This window comes from Dipteris shenzhenensis, chromosome 18 (assembly GCF_047967505.1).
Source record: "Dipteris shenzhenensis isolate YYH24624 ecotype China chromosome 18, Dip_SZ_1.0, whole genome shotgun sequence".
Lineage (NCBI taxonomy): Eukaryota > Viridiplantae > Streptophyta > Polypodiopsida > Gleicheniales > Dipteridaceae > Dipteris > Dipteris shenzhenensis.
In genome coordinates, this window is record NC_141613.1 from 8,445,853 (window position 1) to 8,464,321 (window position 18,469).

The following is an 18,469-nucleotide window of genomic DNA, read 5'->3' on the forward strand; positions in this document are numbered from 1 at the left end:
AAAATAGTGACAGCCTCCAATAGATGCAGCTTTTGTAGTCCACACATCAGAGTGGATTAATTCCAATGGCTTTTTATTCTCTTGAACATGCCTAGGAAAAGGTTTCCTTGCCTATTTCCCAAATTGACAGGCTTCACAAACCTTGTGCATTTCTGCAACCTTGAATTTTGGCAATCCTGCAACAATATTTTGGGCTTGCATTGATTTAAGTCGCTGTATATTAACATGACCAATGCGTTTGTGCCAGATATCAATATCTGCAACTACGCCGGTCCCATGTGCAAACATTGCTGCACTCAATTCAGGCATGTCTGCATCCAAACGTAAACATCCTGCCCTTCTTCTTTCCTTTTGCTATCAAGCGATCGTTATTTTTCATATCCTCAACAAAGCATCCATGAGGATTAAATCTAACCTGCAAGCCCTGCTCAACCATCTGACCAACAGAAACCAGGTTCTTGGTGATGTTCGGGACATGAAATACATCAGACAAGTATTTCTTTTTCCCATCCTGCATAGACAAAGGAATTTTGCCAATCTGCACAATAGGGTGTGCAGTATCATCACCAGTCTCCACAAATCCTGGTTTTTCCATTTTCCTTGCATCTTGCATCCATTTAGCGTGACCTGTCATGTGGTTTGACGCACCCGAGTCAACATACCACACATCATTGCTTTCTTCTGCACTTGTTACAGAATTTGTCATATGCTGCACCATAAACAAATGCTCATTCCTGTCATCACCCTGTCTACTAGAGGATGCATAATTGCCTTGCTGCAATTTTCCATTCATAATGTCATTTTGCTTTTTATAGCAGTCCTTAGCCATATGACCCATTTTGCCACAATAGTAGCATTCAATATTGCTGTTTGCATTTTGGCCTCTCTGCCATCCACCACGGCCTCTTTGGCTCCCCCTGCCTCTAGAGTTACCACGTCCTCCTGCATAGGACTGGTTTTCTTGCGTTTGCTGCATATTCTGATTTCTACCACGGCCTGCAGATCGGCCTCCTCTACCTCTGCCTCTACCTCTGCCAGCATTTGAGTAGAAGACAGTTTCTTTTGAAGTTCCTGCTGAAGAAGATGCACCCCCATTTCTTTGCTCTTCGGAAATTAGAAGAGCAATCAACTCCTCAAAATCAGGAAATTTTTCACGGACGGCAATGGATGTCCGGAACTGTGCATAATCCTTTCCTAGACCATTCAAGGTCACAGAGACCAAATCGTCATCATCCACTGGTGACCCAATGGAAGCAAGTGCATCTGCAATTTTCTTCACTTTCATGTGGTAGTCATTTATGCTCAAATTTTCTCTTTGCACATTGTGCAACTCCTGTTTGAGTTGCATTTTCCTGGCTTGCGTATTTGTGCTGTACATTTTTGCCAAAGTATCCCATGCCTCCTTTGGCGTATTTGCATCCTGAATATGCACAATCATGGAGTCCGAAATGCTGATAGACAGCCAGTACATAACTTTCCTGGCTCTCTCATGCCATCCTTTGAATGCCTGCATTTCCTGTTGACTGGGAACATTAGGAAGAACAGGTTCTTCTTCATTTCCTGTAATGAATTCCCAATAGCCTTTTCCCATCAAGAAATTCGTCATTATAAACTTCCATGCCTGGAAGTTGTTCTTGTCAAGCTTTTCAGTGACAATCTGTGAAAGAGAATTAGATGCCATTACAGAACACTGCAAAATATTCTGTCACTGCAAAAAAACACAGCTTTTGCCTCACACGGGCAGATCTGCAAAACTGACGGAAGTGGTATTTCACCACACAGTCACTTCCTAGTGACGATTTTGCATCAACAGGCAATAGGCATGAATCTGCAACTCCCAATATCTCTGCACACAGGCATACGATGCAATTTCTACGGCACCTTTCCACCGACTAGCCGCGCGCAGTGGTCGCACAGCAAAAAACAGGGCCTTTTTCTGAGTGCCTGCGAAGAACTTCCGCCTTCAAAACGGGCCCCGAAACGGCCTCAAATCAGAAAAATAAAGTCACTTAGGGCTTCGCCCTTGCCCGTAGCATATACTGCACTCTCGCCACACCGCGAAGGGCGTCTCAATCTGAGACAGTGCACTCTTGCACTTCTGGCTGTGCTACCTGCAGAGATTTTCTCCCAAACTCGAAATAGGAAAGCAACACTGGTCCTCTTACCAGGACACCACGAACTTGGCTTGCTTTCTTGAGCTCCTTACCACGAACAAGGCTCTGATACCATGTAAAGATAGTGGGAGAGAGGGAAGGAGTCTCACTTGAAGCTTTCTCACAATCACAATGGGGGAATACACACAAAGGTGGAGGCTGAAAACAGTTTTCCTCTTCTTAGTTGTGAAAGGCAAAAAGAACTCAAGTACAAAGAAATAGAAGAACCCTATATGTGGGTCTCAAACCAAACTCAACTAACTAAGGTGGCATACTAACTGAGCCACAAACTAGAGTAGATAAGGATAGCTGTCATCCAGCTATTATTCGTGGGCGGTATACCAACCGCATCTCCAGCTAACAAGTCGGTGACATAAATCCACAACAGTCACCCTGGCATATCGCGAGTGGAGCTCGATATCTCAACATATACTACGACAAAACAATAAAGTGATCCATCCATTTGGGTGGTTCTGGCAAAAGTCTAGATGGGCAATCACTGTGGGGACGAGCATTTTCTGAGCGAAATCTTCCGAGCGTCCAAGCGAAGGAAAAAAAAAGCTTCCAACTATGCATAAATATGGCAAAAATCGATCAGAAGAAAACATAGTTTCACTTAGAAATATGCAAAGTATTATAGCAATGCCTATTTTATACAAAAATCTTTAGGTGAATCTGTAGGAATGGTGAGAGCATAATGGGATGGCTTTTGAAGAAACCCACATGTAGAGTAGACTTCTCTATGAAAATTCCCTTATGATCCTTCTTACAACTTTTACTTAATAGGGAGTGACATTGAAAACCCTCTCTCAACCTATCTTCATGAAAGAGTTTCTTCAAAGAAAACTCATTGAAGCAAGCCATCCAGGTAGTTTCGCCAGCGAAACCCCTTTGAAGCAAGTCTCCCAAGGTAGTTTCGCTGGCGAAACTACCTTGGACAGCACTTTTAAAAGTGACATAACTTTCATATCCAATGTCCAAATATAGTCATTCAACCACTCAAATTGATCGGAACACCCCATTTGAGCACATCTATGAAGTTATATTTTGGAAAATCTTCCATATATAGTATTAAATATTACATGTATTTTATGAGAGTGATATATAAGCCCAAGTTAATACTTATTTATAGTAATTTAAACTTCTTTAGAAACATGTCCATAAATATGCTATAAAAACACTAAAAAGATATTGCCATATGATATAAATGTGTTAATAAGTAATTATATATGCATAGTATTATTACATTGAGAGTGATTATGAGGAATGTTTCTTAAAGGAATCAACACTTTTTTAAGGTAATAACAGGGGTACAAAGGGATGTCTCTAAATAAGAAAATTATGTTTTGTAAAAATGAATGAGTGACTAGTCTGTATATTTTTATGATGAAGGGATCTAGTTCTAGTGAAAATAAAAGTGTAAAAACCATGTTTCCTAAAGAAAAACATTTTTAAAAATCTCTTGAAAAACACGCTCGGATAAACCCGCTCATAGGTTTTTGCTCGTAAAATTGACGCATCCCAATCACTGTCAAGCATGTCTGTAACAAAGGCAAAGATCTTATCTTGTTCACCCCTTTGTCACCTCTTGTTCACTTCTTGTTTACCCTTGCCACCCCTTGTTATTGCAGCTCCACTTCTTGTACCACCTCCCTCCCATATTTCTTCTCCCTCTCTTGGTATCTCCTCTTCTACTATTGCCTCCCCCACCACACCAGCCTCTTCCACACATGGATCTCTAGGAGTCTCTTCAGCCCCGAAATCCTCCATCTTTGTTGCTTCTCCCTCTACATTGCCATCTCTAGGGCATTTTTTTGGGCCGCCCCCTCTTGTGCCTCACCTTACGTTTCTATTCAGACAGAGTCAAGTTTCGAGGATGGTATTTTCCAGGCTACTTCTCAGCCCTCCTCACTTCTTACTCGCGGGATGACATCATCCATTGCCCCCTTGTAGTGGTGACTTTCACGAATCCTATTATATCATTAGTTTTTGCGGGTTGCATGGGCGTTGTCCTCAACACAGGATCATCTGGACCGGCGAACCTTCTATCTCTCTTGATGTCATGGATCATATAGAAGCCATGAGCTCTTCTTTTGACTCTCACGCCAGGACCGGTATCGGGAGGACATAGACTCCTTGTTTTGAGTCTTACTTTGGGGACCAATGCTAACACGTGGACACCTTGGATCTCTTTAAGAGTGTCAACAGATCCTGCCGTGGAGGATACTGAGCAAGATCCTCTCGACACCCGGCCTAGTGACATCATTTTGACAGATGGTTAAGTTGTCCTTTTCTGCTGATTGCCCTTCCTTGCCGGATAATGATATGTTGGACGTGTACTTTTTCTCATCTTCAGGAGATTCATTCTCCCATGAGGTACAGGTTCAGGAGCAGAATGAGGATCATAAGCGGCTTCTTTATGCCCTCAAGCGAAAGAGGTCCCCGTTTGTGTGGAGGAGGAGGACCTAGATCAGCTCTTTATAATTCCTTTGTAGGAAACCCTGGCTTGCAAAGCATCTAAGGCTCTTAGTTGTTACTTGGACATAGATACACTAGCTCTGGTGGCAGCTTTGGAGCCTCAGGAGGATGACAATATGTCAGCAGCCTTTGAGGAGTATTGTGAGATTCTTGACATGACAGACCACATGACATTGAGGGATCGGTATGCTTGGGCAAAAAGATCTATTCACATGGCGCATCGCATTATGGACGATAGCTTCATTCAGTTGGGTGCAGCGTTGTTTAATTCTACAGGCCACACTTGCAAATTGTTGTCCCAAAAGCAACATCTAAGGTTAGAAACAGAAAAACTTGTTTGCAGCTTAATGTACAGAGTGGTGGGAAGCATCTGTTCATGAGAAGGAAGTTCAGTGGGATGCAACTTTACAAGCAGGGACAGTTACACCTCCATGTTCACATACAAAGTCACATTTGACCCACAGGTGGAGTTACAAAGTCACCTGGGTACTATGAAACAAAATCAGAAGCAACTTCCGGAGGAGAAAGAAAATCTGCAGACGTCACATGCAAGGTTGCAGGGGGATCTTCTTGGGCTATAGGCTGAAATCTCTACTTCGATCCAAGCTTGATCACTACAGGTCTAGCTATCATTGCTACAAATCAACATATGAAGGCTATAGGCTGAAATTTCTACTTCAATCCAAGCTTGATCACTACAGGTCTGGCTACCATTGCTATAAATCAACGTATGAAGACCTGCACAACCTTATGGACACTATAGAGGAGGAGGAGCAGACCAACCTTAGAGCCTCCACACATCCACCGCCACCACCACCTCCTACTTGACTTTTACCTAGCAAGTAGTGGCTCTTAGATCTCCCACTATTGTATCTCTTTCTTTACAGTTTCGTGGATTCCGAATCTGGCAGTTTGATGTATTTTCTTTAATTCTACTTCATTCTATATAGACAATGGTGTGATTCTATATAGACAATGGTGTGTTGTATATAGATGATGGTGTTCTCTCAAGATGTAAGGCTACGAGCCATTTTGTTTCAATTTTGAAGATGCAAAAAGCCATTTTTGTTTACTCAGCCTATACTTGTAATTTTATATCTCCAAACCATTGGTGTCATGGTCATTCACTAGGACAATGAATGATAGTGGTAGGGGAAACTAATGTACTTATACTAGTCAAACCTCTGTCACAAGGGGTCATACCATAGTCACACCTTGGTCATACTTGGGTCACACCTTGTTCGCATCTTACTCACTGGAGCAGATGGTCAGACCTTGGTCACACGTGGGTCACATCTTGTTCACATCTTGGTCCACTGGAGCAACATGTCAAGGATGATAGACCTTGGTCACACTCTGGTCACACCTAGTCTCATGAATGACATGACAGGAGCAGTGTATGAGCACTTACAGGACTGGAGCAGTGCATGACTAGGACATGATTGGAGCAGTACATGTTGGGGCATGTCGAGGGTCGACCAACCTTGGTCAAAGCTGAGACGACCTTCGGTAGAGTAAAGTATTAGCGCACTGGTATGCATGTGTTGTGCCGCCAGTCGAGCTTGCCACCAACTACGTGCACATGGAATACTTAACTCACAGACTCAAAGGAGGTTGGGGAGTGGTAGAAGCCATCAAGGGATGAAGCGGTGGAATGGCTAAAGAGATAGAAAGACAACCCAATAGGAAGAAAGGAAGGGGATTTCCAGCCACGACGAGGAGCCGATGAGGGGGAAGGTGAAGAGGGAAAAAGGAGAGAGGATTGAGGACATTCCAGCATAGGCGAATTCGGATTCAAGCATACGGTGTGAGAGGAGGGAGAGGCTGGAGTTAAGAGCTCGCCTAGTGTTTCTCCTCTTATCTACCATGTGGTGTAACTTTGATTGGTGTATGATTCATTCCTCCTAATGAACTTTGCTTCTTCCCATCTGTGCTCGCTACTCTAATACTTCTTCTTGCTGTGTTGCCCTCCCTTCATCGCCCTTCACCTAGTATAATGGACCTTGTGTCATGTGGCTCAAGTTTCGTCCTATTCACATTGAAGGTTGGCTCTTATGACCATGCTTCACGTTTTTCTTCTCCTTCTCATTCACCACCTCCCAAGGATTCTTGCACTTCTTCTTGGTTTAGCACTCGCACATCATTTGCACCGTTGTCTACCCGGTACTTGTGCCACACTGTACTTGCACTGCCACTGATAGCATAGACACTTGCACCATCATTGAGCGACCTACTACACCAACGCTTATGAGAAGTCATTCTTGGCTTCACGTCCACACCCGATATTGCCCATGTCACACACTCTTGCACCTCACACCAGTGGCCTTAGGCCTTCGGTAACACCTCTGCTGGAAGGGATCGTGGAACTCCCCTTAGATAGTCATGTGAAGCTGTTTTTATTTGCTTTAGGATGGTATGTAGACCCTAACCTATATCACATTCCCTTGGGGTCATGGAGAATTTGGCTCTATGGAGTTGTTCCCGATAAAGTATTTACAGTGGGACCGTGGGGAGTGGGAATGGATTGATGCAAGGCACCTAGAGAAGAGCCTTCCTTTCTTTCGCTACATGGTTAGTAATGCCAAAACGTTTTGATTGAGCCTTAGAGGCTGGAAGCCCAATGACGTTCCTTCCTCTCCTTACAAACCTGCACATGCCTCTATGGATACATCATGGGCGATTCTTGCAAGGTTATCGGCATGGCACATTTAGAGATCCATATGCACAAGGGCCTTAGATGGTTCCCAAATTCATCCTGCACACACATTGGCTGGCCTTTGGACGACATTGTGCACACTCCACTCACTGAGAAAAATAGTCCTCCTAGTAGGGGTTGCCCGGGAAGGCTCCTGCATGCTCTCCTAAATGGCTCCCCATTCTTTTCAAAGTCCTCCATAGGGTTGAGGTGGCACTTTCAGCCTCAGCTCTGGATTTTTTCTTGCTCTCTTATAGGAGGTTGATTTTGCCCTACTAGGGAGTTGGTTTTTTCACCCTTGCATGATGTATTTCTTCCTTGAGTTTTACTCTTGGAGTTTCTTTCATACTTAATAGAAGTCTTTTCTTTGAAAAAAAAGAGGGCAGCAAGCACCTCCAGCAGGGCGAACACACCTCTTCCCGCTCTCAGATGTCTTTGCCCTTTCGCTTCATACACATCCAACATAAAATCGATGGCTCAGTCACTCCATTCTCCCTCGCTTGGCTTGCCTTCCTAGTGCAATCCTGTTCTGCTCCCCCGCCATAATTGAGCTTGATTGATGTAGACAAAGGAGAATAAGCACACAATACAGGTCCTTATGACCCTCAAGAAGGCTATGATACCAATTGTGGAAGCATGTGCCAGCTATGGAGGCTGTATACTTTGTAGCTCCATGCTGAGAGAAGTAGAGAAGTAGAGAGTGAAAGAGAAAATGAGAGATGACTTTTTTTGGCTCAAAAAAGAAAATGAAAATGAGAGATGACAGCAGATTGTAAATTATGAGACGCTGATTGATATTTGGATACATTGCGTACAATGCTTTTATAGTCACTTATGACTCAGTCAACACAGCCGACATCATTGATGATGTCCAACACAAGTACATTGACATCATAGATGATGTCTATTAAAAAGACTCAAACCACTAGATAACACATACCAAAACCATGACCCTGCAACTCCAAAATTCCGACAAGGAGAGGGCACGAGTCTATTCTGCCTGGTAGATTCAAGCCAAAGTTGCTTGCCAATGTAGGTTGTGTAGGAGAAGCGAGTGTAGTCTGCCTGGTTAGTGCAGGCCAGAACCACTCTCCAAGATCCCATCGCACCTCTCGAACCAGTCCCTATCCTCCATATGTGTGTACCCACTGTATATGAGTGAATTTTAGAACTGAGGCATTATTATCAATAATTTGACTGGAGAGGTCTGTCTGGACATAGTTCAATGAAACTAGTCCGGTGTTTTATGAAATTATAGCATATAAAGCATAAATCACATGTTAATGCCCTTGTCTGTTTCTCTGCACCATAGCACAAGCTTCAATAGTAATTTGAATGTTTTCTCGCAGGAAACGTCAATATTCTTCAAACGATCGCTGTTGCTACTGATGGTATTGGAACTGAACCATTGGTCTCAATTCCCCATAATGTGACAGTCTTATTGAAAGATGATTATGGAAACCTAGTCCCAGGACAAGAAAAACTACTGAGTATAAAACTTGACGGTCGCCAAGGATTTGATGTTAGTGCGTTTCAAGAGGTCGGAACGGGAACTTACACAAGTATATATTGGGCTTTCAGAATTGCACCAATTACCATATCAGTATATTTCAAAGGAATTCCATTACCTGGATTTCCGTATAACTGTATTATCCACTCACGTGAGTAAGCTTGTACACTTAAGATCCTGTTTCTTATTTTTTTTAAAACAGATATGAGCCCAACAATAACATTAGACTTATTTGTGTTCCTTGCACACAGCTGGTTGGTTTCCGCACCCGGTGGATGATATGGCTTGGATATGGGAGGACACGGCTATAATAATTGATGTGCTAGCTAATGATTATGTTGGAGTCTTGCCAAAAAATCTCCAAAAAATCTCAAAGGTACATTTACATAATATACAGTTCCAAGTTTCTATGTTCGAATAATAATATGAGATATAGAATATTGTCTCTCTCTGAAGGCAGGGGCCTCAAAGATCCAAATAAGTGGCACAAGATCATTTTGTAGGAACTAAGTGGAGACAGGTTGTGAGCACAAGTGAGCAAGAGTGCACGCATAAGAAAGATCCAATAGAAATGTTTGACTAAAACAATACAAGTACTTGCTATATATGGTGCCCAAGTACTACTGGTCAACCATAGGGTTGGCTTTATGCCTACAACACCATATCTTTGTAATGTCTTACAAATTCCCCCTCAAAGATATGGCTGAAAGTACCCTAGAAATGTCTTAGGTGTACCCTACAGTATCTAAAGTACCGTGGTTGCATAAATTCATCCAAATGGATATGCAACCTATGGGAGTACCTGAAAACAATGTCATTGTGAAGTGATTCACAACCCCCCTTGACATTGTGAGAATGTCTCTGATCCCCAAGCTTCCTCAGATGGAGCATAGATGAGATCAGTGAAGCCATCATAAATACAACTCCCGTACATAATGATAATGATTTTCAATGTTTTTCATGCGAGCATGAAAGACAGGATTGTTGGCTATGGCGATGCAACTATGGCTGTCACAGAAGATAGAGTTTGCTTCGCCATCCTGTACATGATGCAAGTCATGCAAAAGCTTCCTTAACCACATTAACTCCGTAGTGGCTGAATTTGCAGCTTTGTACTCTGCTTCACCGGAGGAAAGAGAGACTCGCTCTTGCTTCTTATTGAGCCATGAGATACAGGCTGAACCCAATGAGAAGCAATAGCCAATAGTGGACCGTCTGTCGTCAATGTCCCCTGACCAATCTGAGTCAGTGAAACCACTCAGCTCTAGATCACAATCTGAAGCATAATGCAAGCCGAGAGAGTGCCATGGACATATCTGAGAACCCTCTTTGCTGCATTCCAATGTGTGATCGTGGGACAATGCATGAACTGGCTCAAAATCCCTGTGGTGTAGGCTATATCAGGCCATGTGGAGCATGGATATATCAAACTGCCAACCAACTGCCTATACAAAGTGCCATCAAACTTTTCAGCAATATCATGCTTACTCAGCTTGAGTCCCTTTCCCAATGGAGTAGCCACAGCCTTACACTTCTCCATTTTAAATTTATGTGACAACGCCTTCGAATACATTGTCTGTGACGTAGAAATCCCATCATGGGTCTATCAAAATTCAATGCTGCTCGCCCCAACGGCTAGGCAAAAAACCTCGCCGGAACATTGCCTGTCACGGAGCTCGAGCTGCTGCTCCTCCCCGTTCCCCTGCTGCTCCCCCTCCCTCAGCCCGTCCCTCTCTCTCTCCCCTCAGCCTGTCCCTCGCCCCCTCCCTGCTGCTCCGCCCCCTCCCCCTGCCTGTCCCTCGTTCCCTCCCCCTGCCCTTCCGCCCCCTCTCCCTGCTTCCGCCCCCTCCCCCCTGCGGTTCCGCCCCCTCTCCCTGCCTCCGCCCCCTCCCCCCTGATGTTCCGCCCCTTCCCCCTGTCCTGCCCCCTCCCTTGCTTGCCCTTCGCCTCCTCCCTGTTGTTCCGCCCCCTCCTTGCTATCCTGCCCCCTCCCTGCCTGCTCTCCCGCCCCCTCTCTTCCTCTCAGTCCTCTCCCTACCTCTCAGCCTGCTCCCCCCGCCTCCTCCCTGCTTCTCCACCCCCTCCCCCCCCCCCTCTCCTGCCCTTCCCTTCTCTCCTTCCCCTCTCCTTCTTCTCCTCTCCTTTCCCTCTTAGCCCTCCCCTCCAACGCCCCCCTCCCACCCTCTCAGCTTGCCCCTATCCCCTCTCAGCCCCAGCCCCTCTCCTCCTTCCCTCCCCTTCCCCCCTGCTTCCTCCTTGCCTCCTTTCCCCTCCTTCTGCCCCCTTTTCTCCCGCAGCTTTTTTGGAACAGAAGGAGCCTTTAATTTGTTAGAGTCGGCCTCCTCACCTTGATTGGCGATGGATACCCCATCAGCCAATCCTACTCCACCTCCACCGGCCGTAAAAACTATCACTTTCTCTAAAGACGAGTTGCAGCAGCTCAAGAAGGATGTAGAGATTGAATGCTCTACCACGTTGCTAGCACGCATCTTCGGGTCTCACCCCTCCAGATCCCAAGCCAGAGACTGGATGCTTGCGGCTCTCCCCCCAGACCTCACTCCTCGATTGTTAGATGTTCGCCTTCTGGGACGAGGTTTTTTCCAGGTTGTTTTTGACACTCCAGAGGCTGCGAGCACTGTGCTCAAGGCCGAGTTTTTACACCTGGGACACAGGAAGATCTTCTTTGAAGCCTTTCACATTGGTTTCGACCCAGTAGAGGCAGATAAGAAAATCTTCTCGCTCTTCATCAGGTTCCTCGGGCTTCCCCAAGTTTACCATCGACTTCTTTCTATTATTGGGGAGCATTTTGGCGCAGTTGCTGAGATCCCACCCCTCCCTGGGTTGCCATTGACTGCAGCAGATGCAACCAAGGCTGATGGGGTTCCTAGAGTTAGGGTCCTTTGTAAGGATCCTAACCTCAAGATGGACCACGTCATGATCTAGCGCCCAGATGGTTCCTTTTTTCGCCAGAGAGTGGAGATTTCAGGCAGGCAGGACCAGTGCAGGATTTGCAGGACCTCGGGACAGTTTGCCAGGTTTTGCCCCAGGAAGAAGAAAAGGCCCAAGAAGCCCTCTGGTACAGCTACCGCCTCAGGGCATCGACAGGGGGGACAGGGGGTGGATTAGACCCGGCACTTGCCCCTCGACCTCGACAGAGGGGTGGTACAGGTCCAGCTCCTGCTCCTCGTTCTTCACGTGGCGGTCTTGCTCAGTCAGGTGGCTCAGTCAGGTGGTGGTACAGGTCCAGTACCTATTCCTCGGCCTCGACAGGGGGGTGGTACAGGTCCTTCACCTGCTCCTCGACCTCCACCTCCCTCAGGCACACGCGACGCTTTACAGTGGGTTCCAGTACGTGTGCAGGTCCCTCCTTCAGTTCACGAGGGTACCTTAGTAGCCTCAAGCTGTCCCTCCTGTCTCACCTTGCACAGTCCGAGACGCTGAAGCTTCGACCTCCTCCCCAGTTGCAGCTTCTTCCTTAGATCCAGCAGTGCCAGATGTTCCTCGAGGACGGAGAGATCTCCGCGGCTGGGCAGACACAGGATAGAGAGCATTCCTCACTCCCTCCCTTGGATAGGGGGAAGGGGATAGCTTACACTGTTGATCCTCTTCCCTCACAAGGGATCCTTCGTACTCCGGTGTCTGGCTTGCTCCACAGGAACTCGTTTTCAGCCTTGGCAGAGAGTTCAGATTTCCCAGAGGAGGAGTTTGTGCCTGCTACTTTTGGGGAGCCAGTGGTTGGGTTTCCTATTGACAGGGCTTCTTCTTCAGGTGCTAGGATTCTTTCCCCTATTGATTTTCCACCACTGGGTTCCTTCCCTCCCTCCTCGAGCAGGAGGTCTTCCCCTGTTGAGGGGTTTGTTTCCGCCACTAGGTCGGGTAAGGTGTTCCACTCTACATCCTCCCGTCAATGAGGATTATCAGTTGGAACATACAGGGCCTAGGTGGCGTCCCACATCGCCACCGTAGACAGCTGATTCGGGATCAGCTTCATCCAGGTGTTACTGGGGGTTCCATTGATATATTATTTATTCAAGAGCACAAGCTGGATTATAGAGATTGTGCCAAGTCAGGCAAGTTGCTTTCTGGCCATACTTTTTGGTCGCCTGCCTTGGGCACTAGGGGAGGCACTTCTATTTCAGTTTCGCAGTCGGTTCTCCCTTTAGTTGTTGGGCACGGAGTCATTATCCCCTCTAGAGCTCAGTGGATTATTCTTTTGGTTGGAGGGCGTAAGGTTGGCTTCCTCAACCTATATGCCTCCAACATTAGAGGGGAACGTGTTCTTATGTGGAAGACTTTGCTCTCCTGGGCCCCCATTGTGGATTCTTGGGTGATTGGAGGTGACTTTAACATGGTCGAGTTACCGTCAGACAAAAAAGGGGGTAGAGAAGGTGGACTTCACTCTTTGGAGAGAGCAGCTTGGGATGCCTTCCTTTTCCATTTTTGTGGCAGAGATACTCGGTGTGATGATGCCTTTCTTATTCAGCCACAGTCCCTCCTGTTCTCTTGGTCGAACAACAGGAGGCAACAGATGCCTATTCATGCACGCATTGACAGATTTTATGTAGATGACAGGGCACTAGACAGAGGTGGATCGGTATGCATTGCTGCGGGGGTTTCCACTTCAGACCACTTCCCTGTTGTTCTGGCTATCTCAGAGCCTCACTTGAGAGGCCGATCTGCCAGCATCAGGATTCCAGATGCCTTTTACACAGAGGAGGACCTTACGGAGGCAGCCCTACGGATATGGTTTGCTCATGTCCAGGGTGGGCAGCCACATCCATCACATTTAGCCGCTGCCCTCTCTGGTATTAGCGACTTTTACTGCTCAGTTGCTTCTACCAGGAGACGAGATATTCTCAGACGTGAGGTTGGTGTTCGCCAGCAGTTAGCAGCTTTGCAGAGGGAAGAGCAGAAACGGCCTTCAGATGCTTGGATTCAGGAGCGCCTTGCTGCAGCGAGGGCTCATCTGCAGTTATTGCTTGATCAGAGAGCAGAGTATGCCTTTCATGCACGGGAGTCCTTCTGGATTCAGATGGGTGGTAGAGTCAATAAACACTTTTTCTCTACTCTTGGCCCTAGACATAGTAGAGAGAGTGTATCTCAGCTTATTGACTCACATGGGGTTTTACAGACAGAGCCAGATGACGTCTTACGCACAGCTTCAGATTTCTATGCCACCCTCCTTACTGCTGATCCTGAGACACACGATAGAGAGGATGCTAGACAGGCTATTTGGCAGAGTATCCCAGTGTTGGTGAATCTGGATATGCATGTTCTACTTGACACACCTTTCACCAACACAGAGTTCAGGACTGCACTTTCAGCCCTTCACAAGGGCAAGTGCCTAGGTTTAGATGGCCTCACCCCGTCTTTTCTCATTGCATTTTGGGATATGATTGGAGACTATATTACTTCAGCCATGCAGCCATTTGGGACTCTGGCGAGATGCCTGAGTCGCTTACAGAGGGCCTCATCCACCTTATCCCAAAAGGAGGTAGCAGAAATTTATTGTCCCAGTGGAGGCCTATCACACTTCTGGGGACTTGTTACAAGATTCTGGCCAAGGCTATCAGCCTCCGATTGCAGCCACTTCTCCCTGATCTTATTCATGACACTCAGACGGGATTTGTGCATGGCAGAAGTATTTTTTATAACATTTTTTCTTTCTGGGAAGCTTCAGAGTGGGCCATGCAGATGTTTGGATCAGAGGTGTTTCCTCTTTGGAGGGCACCCTTCTACGCTTTGGATTCAGTGATGTTTGGATCAGAGGTGTTTCCTCTTTGTACAGATCAGCCCATAGCCGGGTACTTATTGGTGGGGTAAGGGGTGAGAGATTTCAGATTTCGAGATCAGTCCGTCAGGGATGCCCCCTTGCTCCTTTCCTTTTTTTATTCGTGGCCGAAGCTATGAGTATCTATGTTAGATCTCAAGCTGACATCTTTGGGCTGAGACTTCCCATCAGAAGAGAAGAGGAGCTGCTTGACAGTGAGTTGGCTGATGACACAGCGATTTATTTGGATGCCTCTCCACAGACGCTCACTTCTTTCAGGACGGCATTGGATTTATTTTGCTTGGCGGCAAGGGCGCAGATAAATTGGCATAAATCCAATGGCTTTTGGATCAGTGATGAGGACACTCCAGTTTGGGGGCTTGACATAGGGTTCACTTGGGTTCAGAGGGGTGTGCCTATCAGGTATTTGGGCTGCCAGGTCGGCTTGGGTATTTCTACCACGCAGCAGTTTGCTCCCGTGTTGGAGAGCATCAGAAGGAAGCTTCTCTTTTGGAGCTCAGCCAAGCTGGATCTTGCCTCTAGAGTTGTGGTGGTCAACCAGGTCCTCCTGGCCACTGCCTGGTTTATTTGTTCATGTTGTTGCCGTTCTAGGGACTGCATCATTCAGCTCAGAAGACCGATCAGGAACTTTCTCTGGAGTGGGCTTGATGGCACAGCAGATGCCTTAGCCAGAGTGGCTTGGGAGACCCTCATCCTCCCTACATAGGATGGGGGTCTCAATATTATTGATCCAGATTTACAGTGCAGAGCTTTACGTTGCAAGATAGTGGTGCGAGGACTTATGCCAGGACAGGAACCGTGGAAGGACTTTCTTATCAGCAGCATACAGAGGTGCACACCTTCCTCAGGAGGAGACTGGATGAGCAGTGTTAGATGGATCTTCACCACAGCACACCTCAGGTCACCTTCATCCCTTCTCATGGTTGCCATTCTGAAAGCTTGGGCTAGTTTCAGAAGCTCTCTTCGGAGGATTCCTCCTTCCTCCCGGGAAGAGATTGATAGGCAGCCCATCATGTGGAATGACAGTATTTTAGATGATCTTGGCAGGCCACTGGGTGCCTCACTCTACATGCAGTGGGCCAGGTGGGAGAGGGGACCTGCTTCTTCTTTGGGATCTTGGAAAGCTTTCCGTAGGCTTCCAGAGGAAACCAAATCAAGGTTGACAGGACATCTCAGAGGGAGTGCAGGGAGGATTTTGCAGATTGAGGCAGCCCTTCCAGAGGCTTGGATAGACACATATGATATACCTCTCACTTCCTCCACTTGGGCAGGTACTTTCTCGAGAGGCGGGGTTCCACTTCAGGTCTTAGCCTTCCGAGATGCACAGGAGGATGCTTTGGTTTTCAGTGTCCAGGATGGTGGCAGATTGCTCAGATCTACAGAGGACATCTTGCTTGAGTCCGCTTTTCAGCCTATCAGGGTTGTAGGCCTTTTGATGCAGGGATCAGATTCAGAGTGGTTCTTAGACCCTGACCCCCAGTTACTCTCCACCGGGTCTTGGAGGCTCTGGCTCTATGGAGGAGTTCCCATCAGGTATTTACAGTGGGACCCCGGAGAGTGGGAGTGGATTGACGCGGGGCATCGAGAGAAGACCATCCCCTTCTTTCGTTACACGGTCAGTCATGCCAGGAGATTTCAGCTCAGTAGTAGAGGCTGGAGACCCTCCAGAGTTCCTCATTGGGAGACTTTTGGTATTACTGCGGATCAGCAGAGGTACTTCTGGAGGAGGCTCTGCAAATCCCACAGGAATAGAAAGATCACTATCTTCTTTTGGCTTTCTATCCATGGAGGGATTGCAGTGAACCTTTGGAGGTCAGATTCGGAGCCGACCCTACTTGCCCTTGTTGCCTTTCTGCTTCGGAGTCTATTCAGCATTGCTTATGGGATTGCAGACAGGCGAGATTGATTTGGATGGGGATAGCCAAGATCTTCAGTCACTTTGCCCATTCCCCACTTTTTATGACTTGGGGCTCGGTGGCTTGGCTTTCTCTTACAGGACCTCAGGTTTTCTATGAGGGACTTGACTCCTCTCAGGCCATTTCGGTTCGACGTCATCGGGTTGAGTTCTGTTCGTTGGATGTGGTTCCACACCGTCCTTTTACAGCTGTACATGCCTCTGTGGATACTTCTTGGGAGATTATAGCGAGCATAGCAGCCTGGCATATTTGGAGAGCCAGATGCACAGAGGCTATGGAGGGTACTCAGGTTCATCCCTCGCACACATTGGCTAGTATCTGGACAGACATCGTACACACTCTGATGGCCGTATGGACGGGTATGCAGGGGGACTCCCGTGCAGCCTCAGCTAGGAGGGCTTCTTTCTTCAGGGAATGGAAGGATTCTCCTTTCTTCTCTGAATCTACTACAGGGTTGAGATGGCACTTTCAGCCTCAGCCTTGGCTTCTTTCCACCTCACTCTGAGGGGTTTTTTATTATCCTCATGATTTCATGATGTATTCCGCTTTGAGCTTGCTCTCGCGGGTTTTTGTTCTTACTTAATAGAAGTCTTTTTCATGAAAAAAAAAATTCAATGCTAAACCCCTGGCTTTGGGTTCGAGGAGGATCTTTCTTTTACCCTACACCTTGGGCTTCGATCCGGTTGAGGAGGACACGCAGGTCACATCACTGTTCATTAGATTTCCTGGTCTTCCTCAGGTCTACTATCGACTGCTTGCCACTATCGGGCCACATTCGGAGTGGTCACTGAGATCCCCTCCCTTCTTGGCATGCCTTCTTCCTCGGCAGAGGCAGTCAGTGCAGACGGGGTGCCTCGTGTTAGGGTCATTGTCTCTGACCCTAACATCTCAGATGACCACATTATGCTGCAGCGTCCAGACGGCTCTCTCTTTCGACAGAGAGTTGAGATTTCAGGTAGATAGGACCATTGCAGGATTTGCAGGACCCTGGCACATTGCTAGAGACTGCCCAAGGAAGAGAAAAAGACCCAAGAGGTCTTTTGGTGCGGCTCCTTCACGTACTACCACGATTGCATCTCCTCAGCACCCTGTACCACGCACTCCAGGACCACCAAGAGCAACAGGGCGCCCTGCTTCACGCACCCTAGGACCATCAGGGGCAGCAGGGCGCCCAATGCCCGCAGCACACTCAGTTTCACGATGGAGAGCTATCAGAGCAACTCCCTTACCTCAGGAGGAGACTTTTGATCCTGTTCAGACAGACACCTTCCAGACTCTAGAGGTGGATGTTGCTATAGCCCCAGACACTACAGTTCCACATCAGGAGGGGCCTTTAGATCCACCAGCCCCAGTCACTTTGATTTCTGACCCCTTGGTTTCTGACCATGAGGGGGCTACAGGTACTTCTTCCCCGCAGACTGTTCCTGCCATAGTCAGGACAACCGAGCAAGTGCAGGCGCAGATGAGGGCTCCTGATTCCTCTTCACCCCAGCCACAGGCCTCCTCAACCCCCAGCTCCAGTTCTGCTGATAAAGGCCTGGCAGGTCCTTCTCCTCCATCTTCCACGAGTGCAGGTCTTCTTCGCACTCCTCAGCCAGACTTGCTTATCAGGAATTCTTTTTTGGCACTAGCAAATTCGGAGACTTTCATGGATGATGAGGAGTCTGTGCCCTCCACCTTAGGGGTCCCGGTCATTGGGATTCCTTCTGACAGGGCCTCGCTTTCAGCAGGTGTGGGGATCCTTTCACCTGTTGAGTTTCCTGCCCTCAGTAGGAGTGTTTCGGCCCAGGTCACCTCTACTAGGTCGGGCAAGCCTTTCCATCCAGCATCCTCTGTCGTGACAGCAACGGGTCCGACGTGAGGTGCCACGACTTGGAGACTAAGTTCAGATGCTGGGCCCTTACACTAGATTTTATGTAGACGATT

General features: G+C 47.3%; 1 protein-coding gene across 1 annotated transcript in view; it reads left to right on the forward strand.

Annotated features, from left to right (window-relative positions):
• LOC147890762 (protein GAMETE EXPRESSED 2-like) overlaps positions 1 to 18,469 on the forward strand; it is a 334,794-nt gene that overhangs the window by 98,282 nt on the left and 218,043 nt on the right. The window contains exons 9-10 of the mRNA XM_087389820.1: positions 8,676 to 8,987; positions 9,088 to 9,212. Coding sequence (XP_087245946.1) covers positions 8,676 to 8,987; positions 9,088 to 9,212 — 437 coding nt within the window. The remainder of the gene's footprint in view (positions 1 to 8,675; positions 8,988 to 9,087; positions 9,213 to 18,469) is intronic.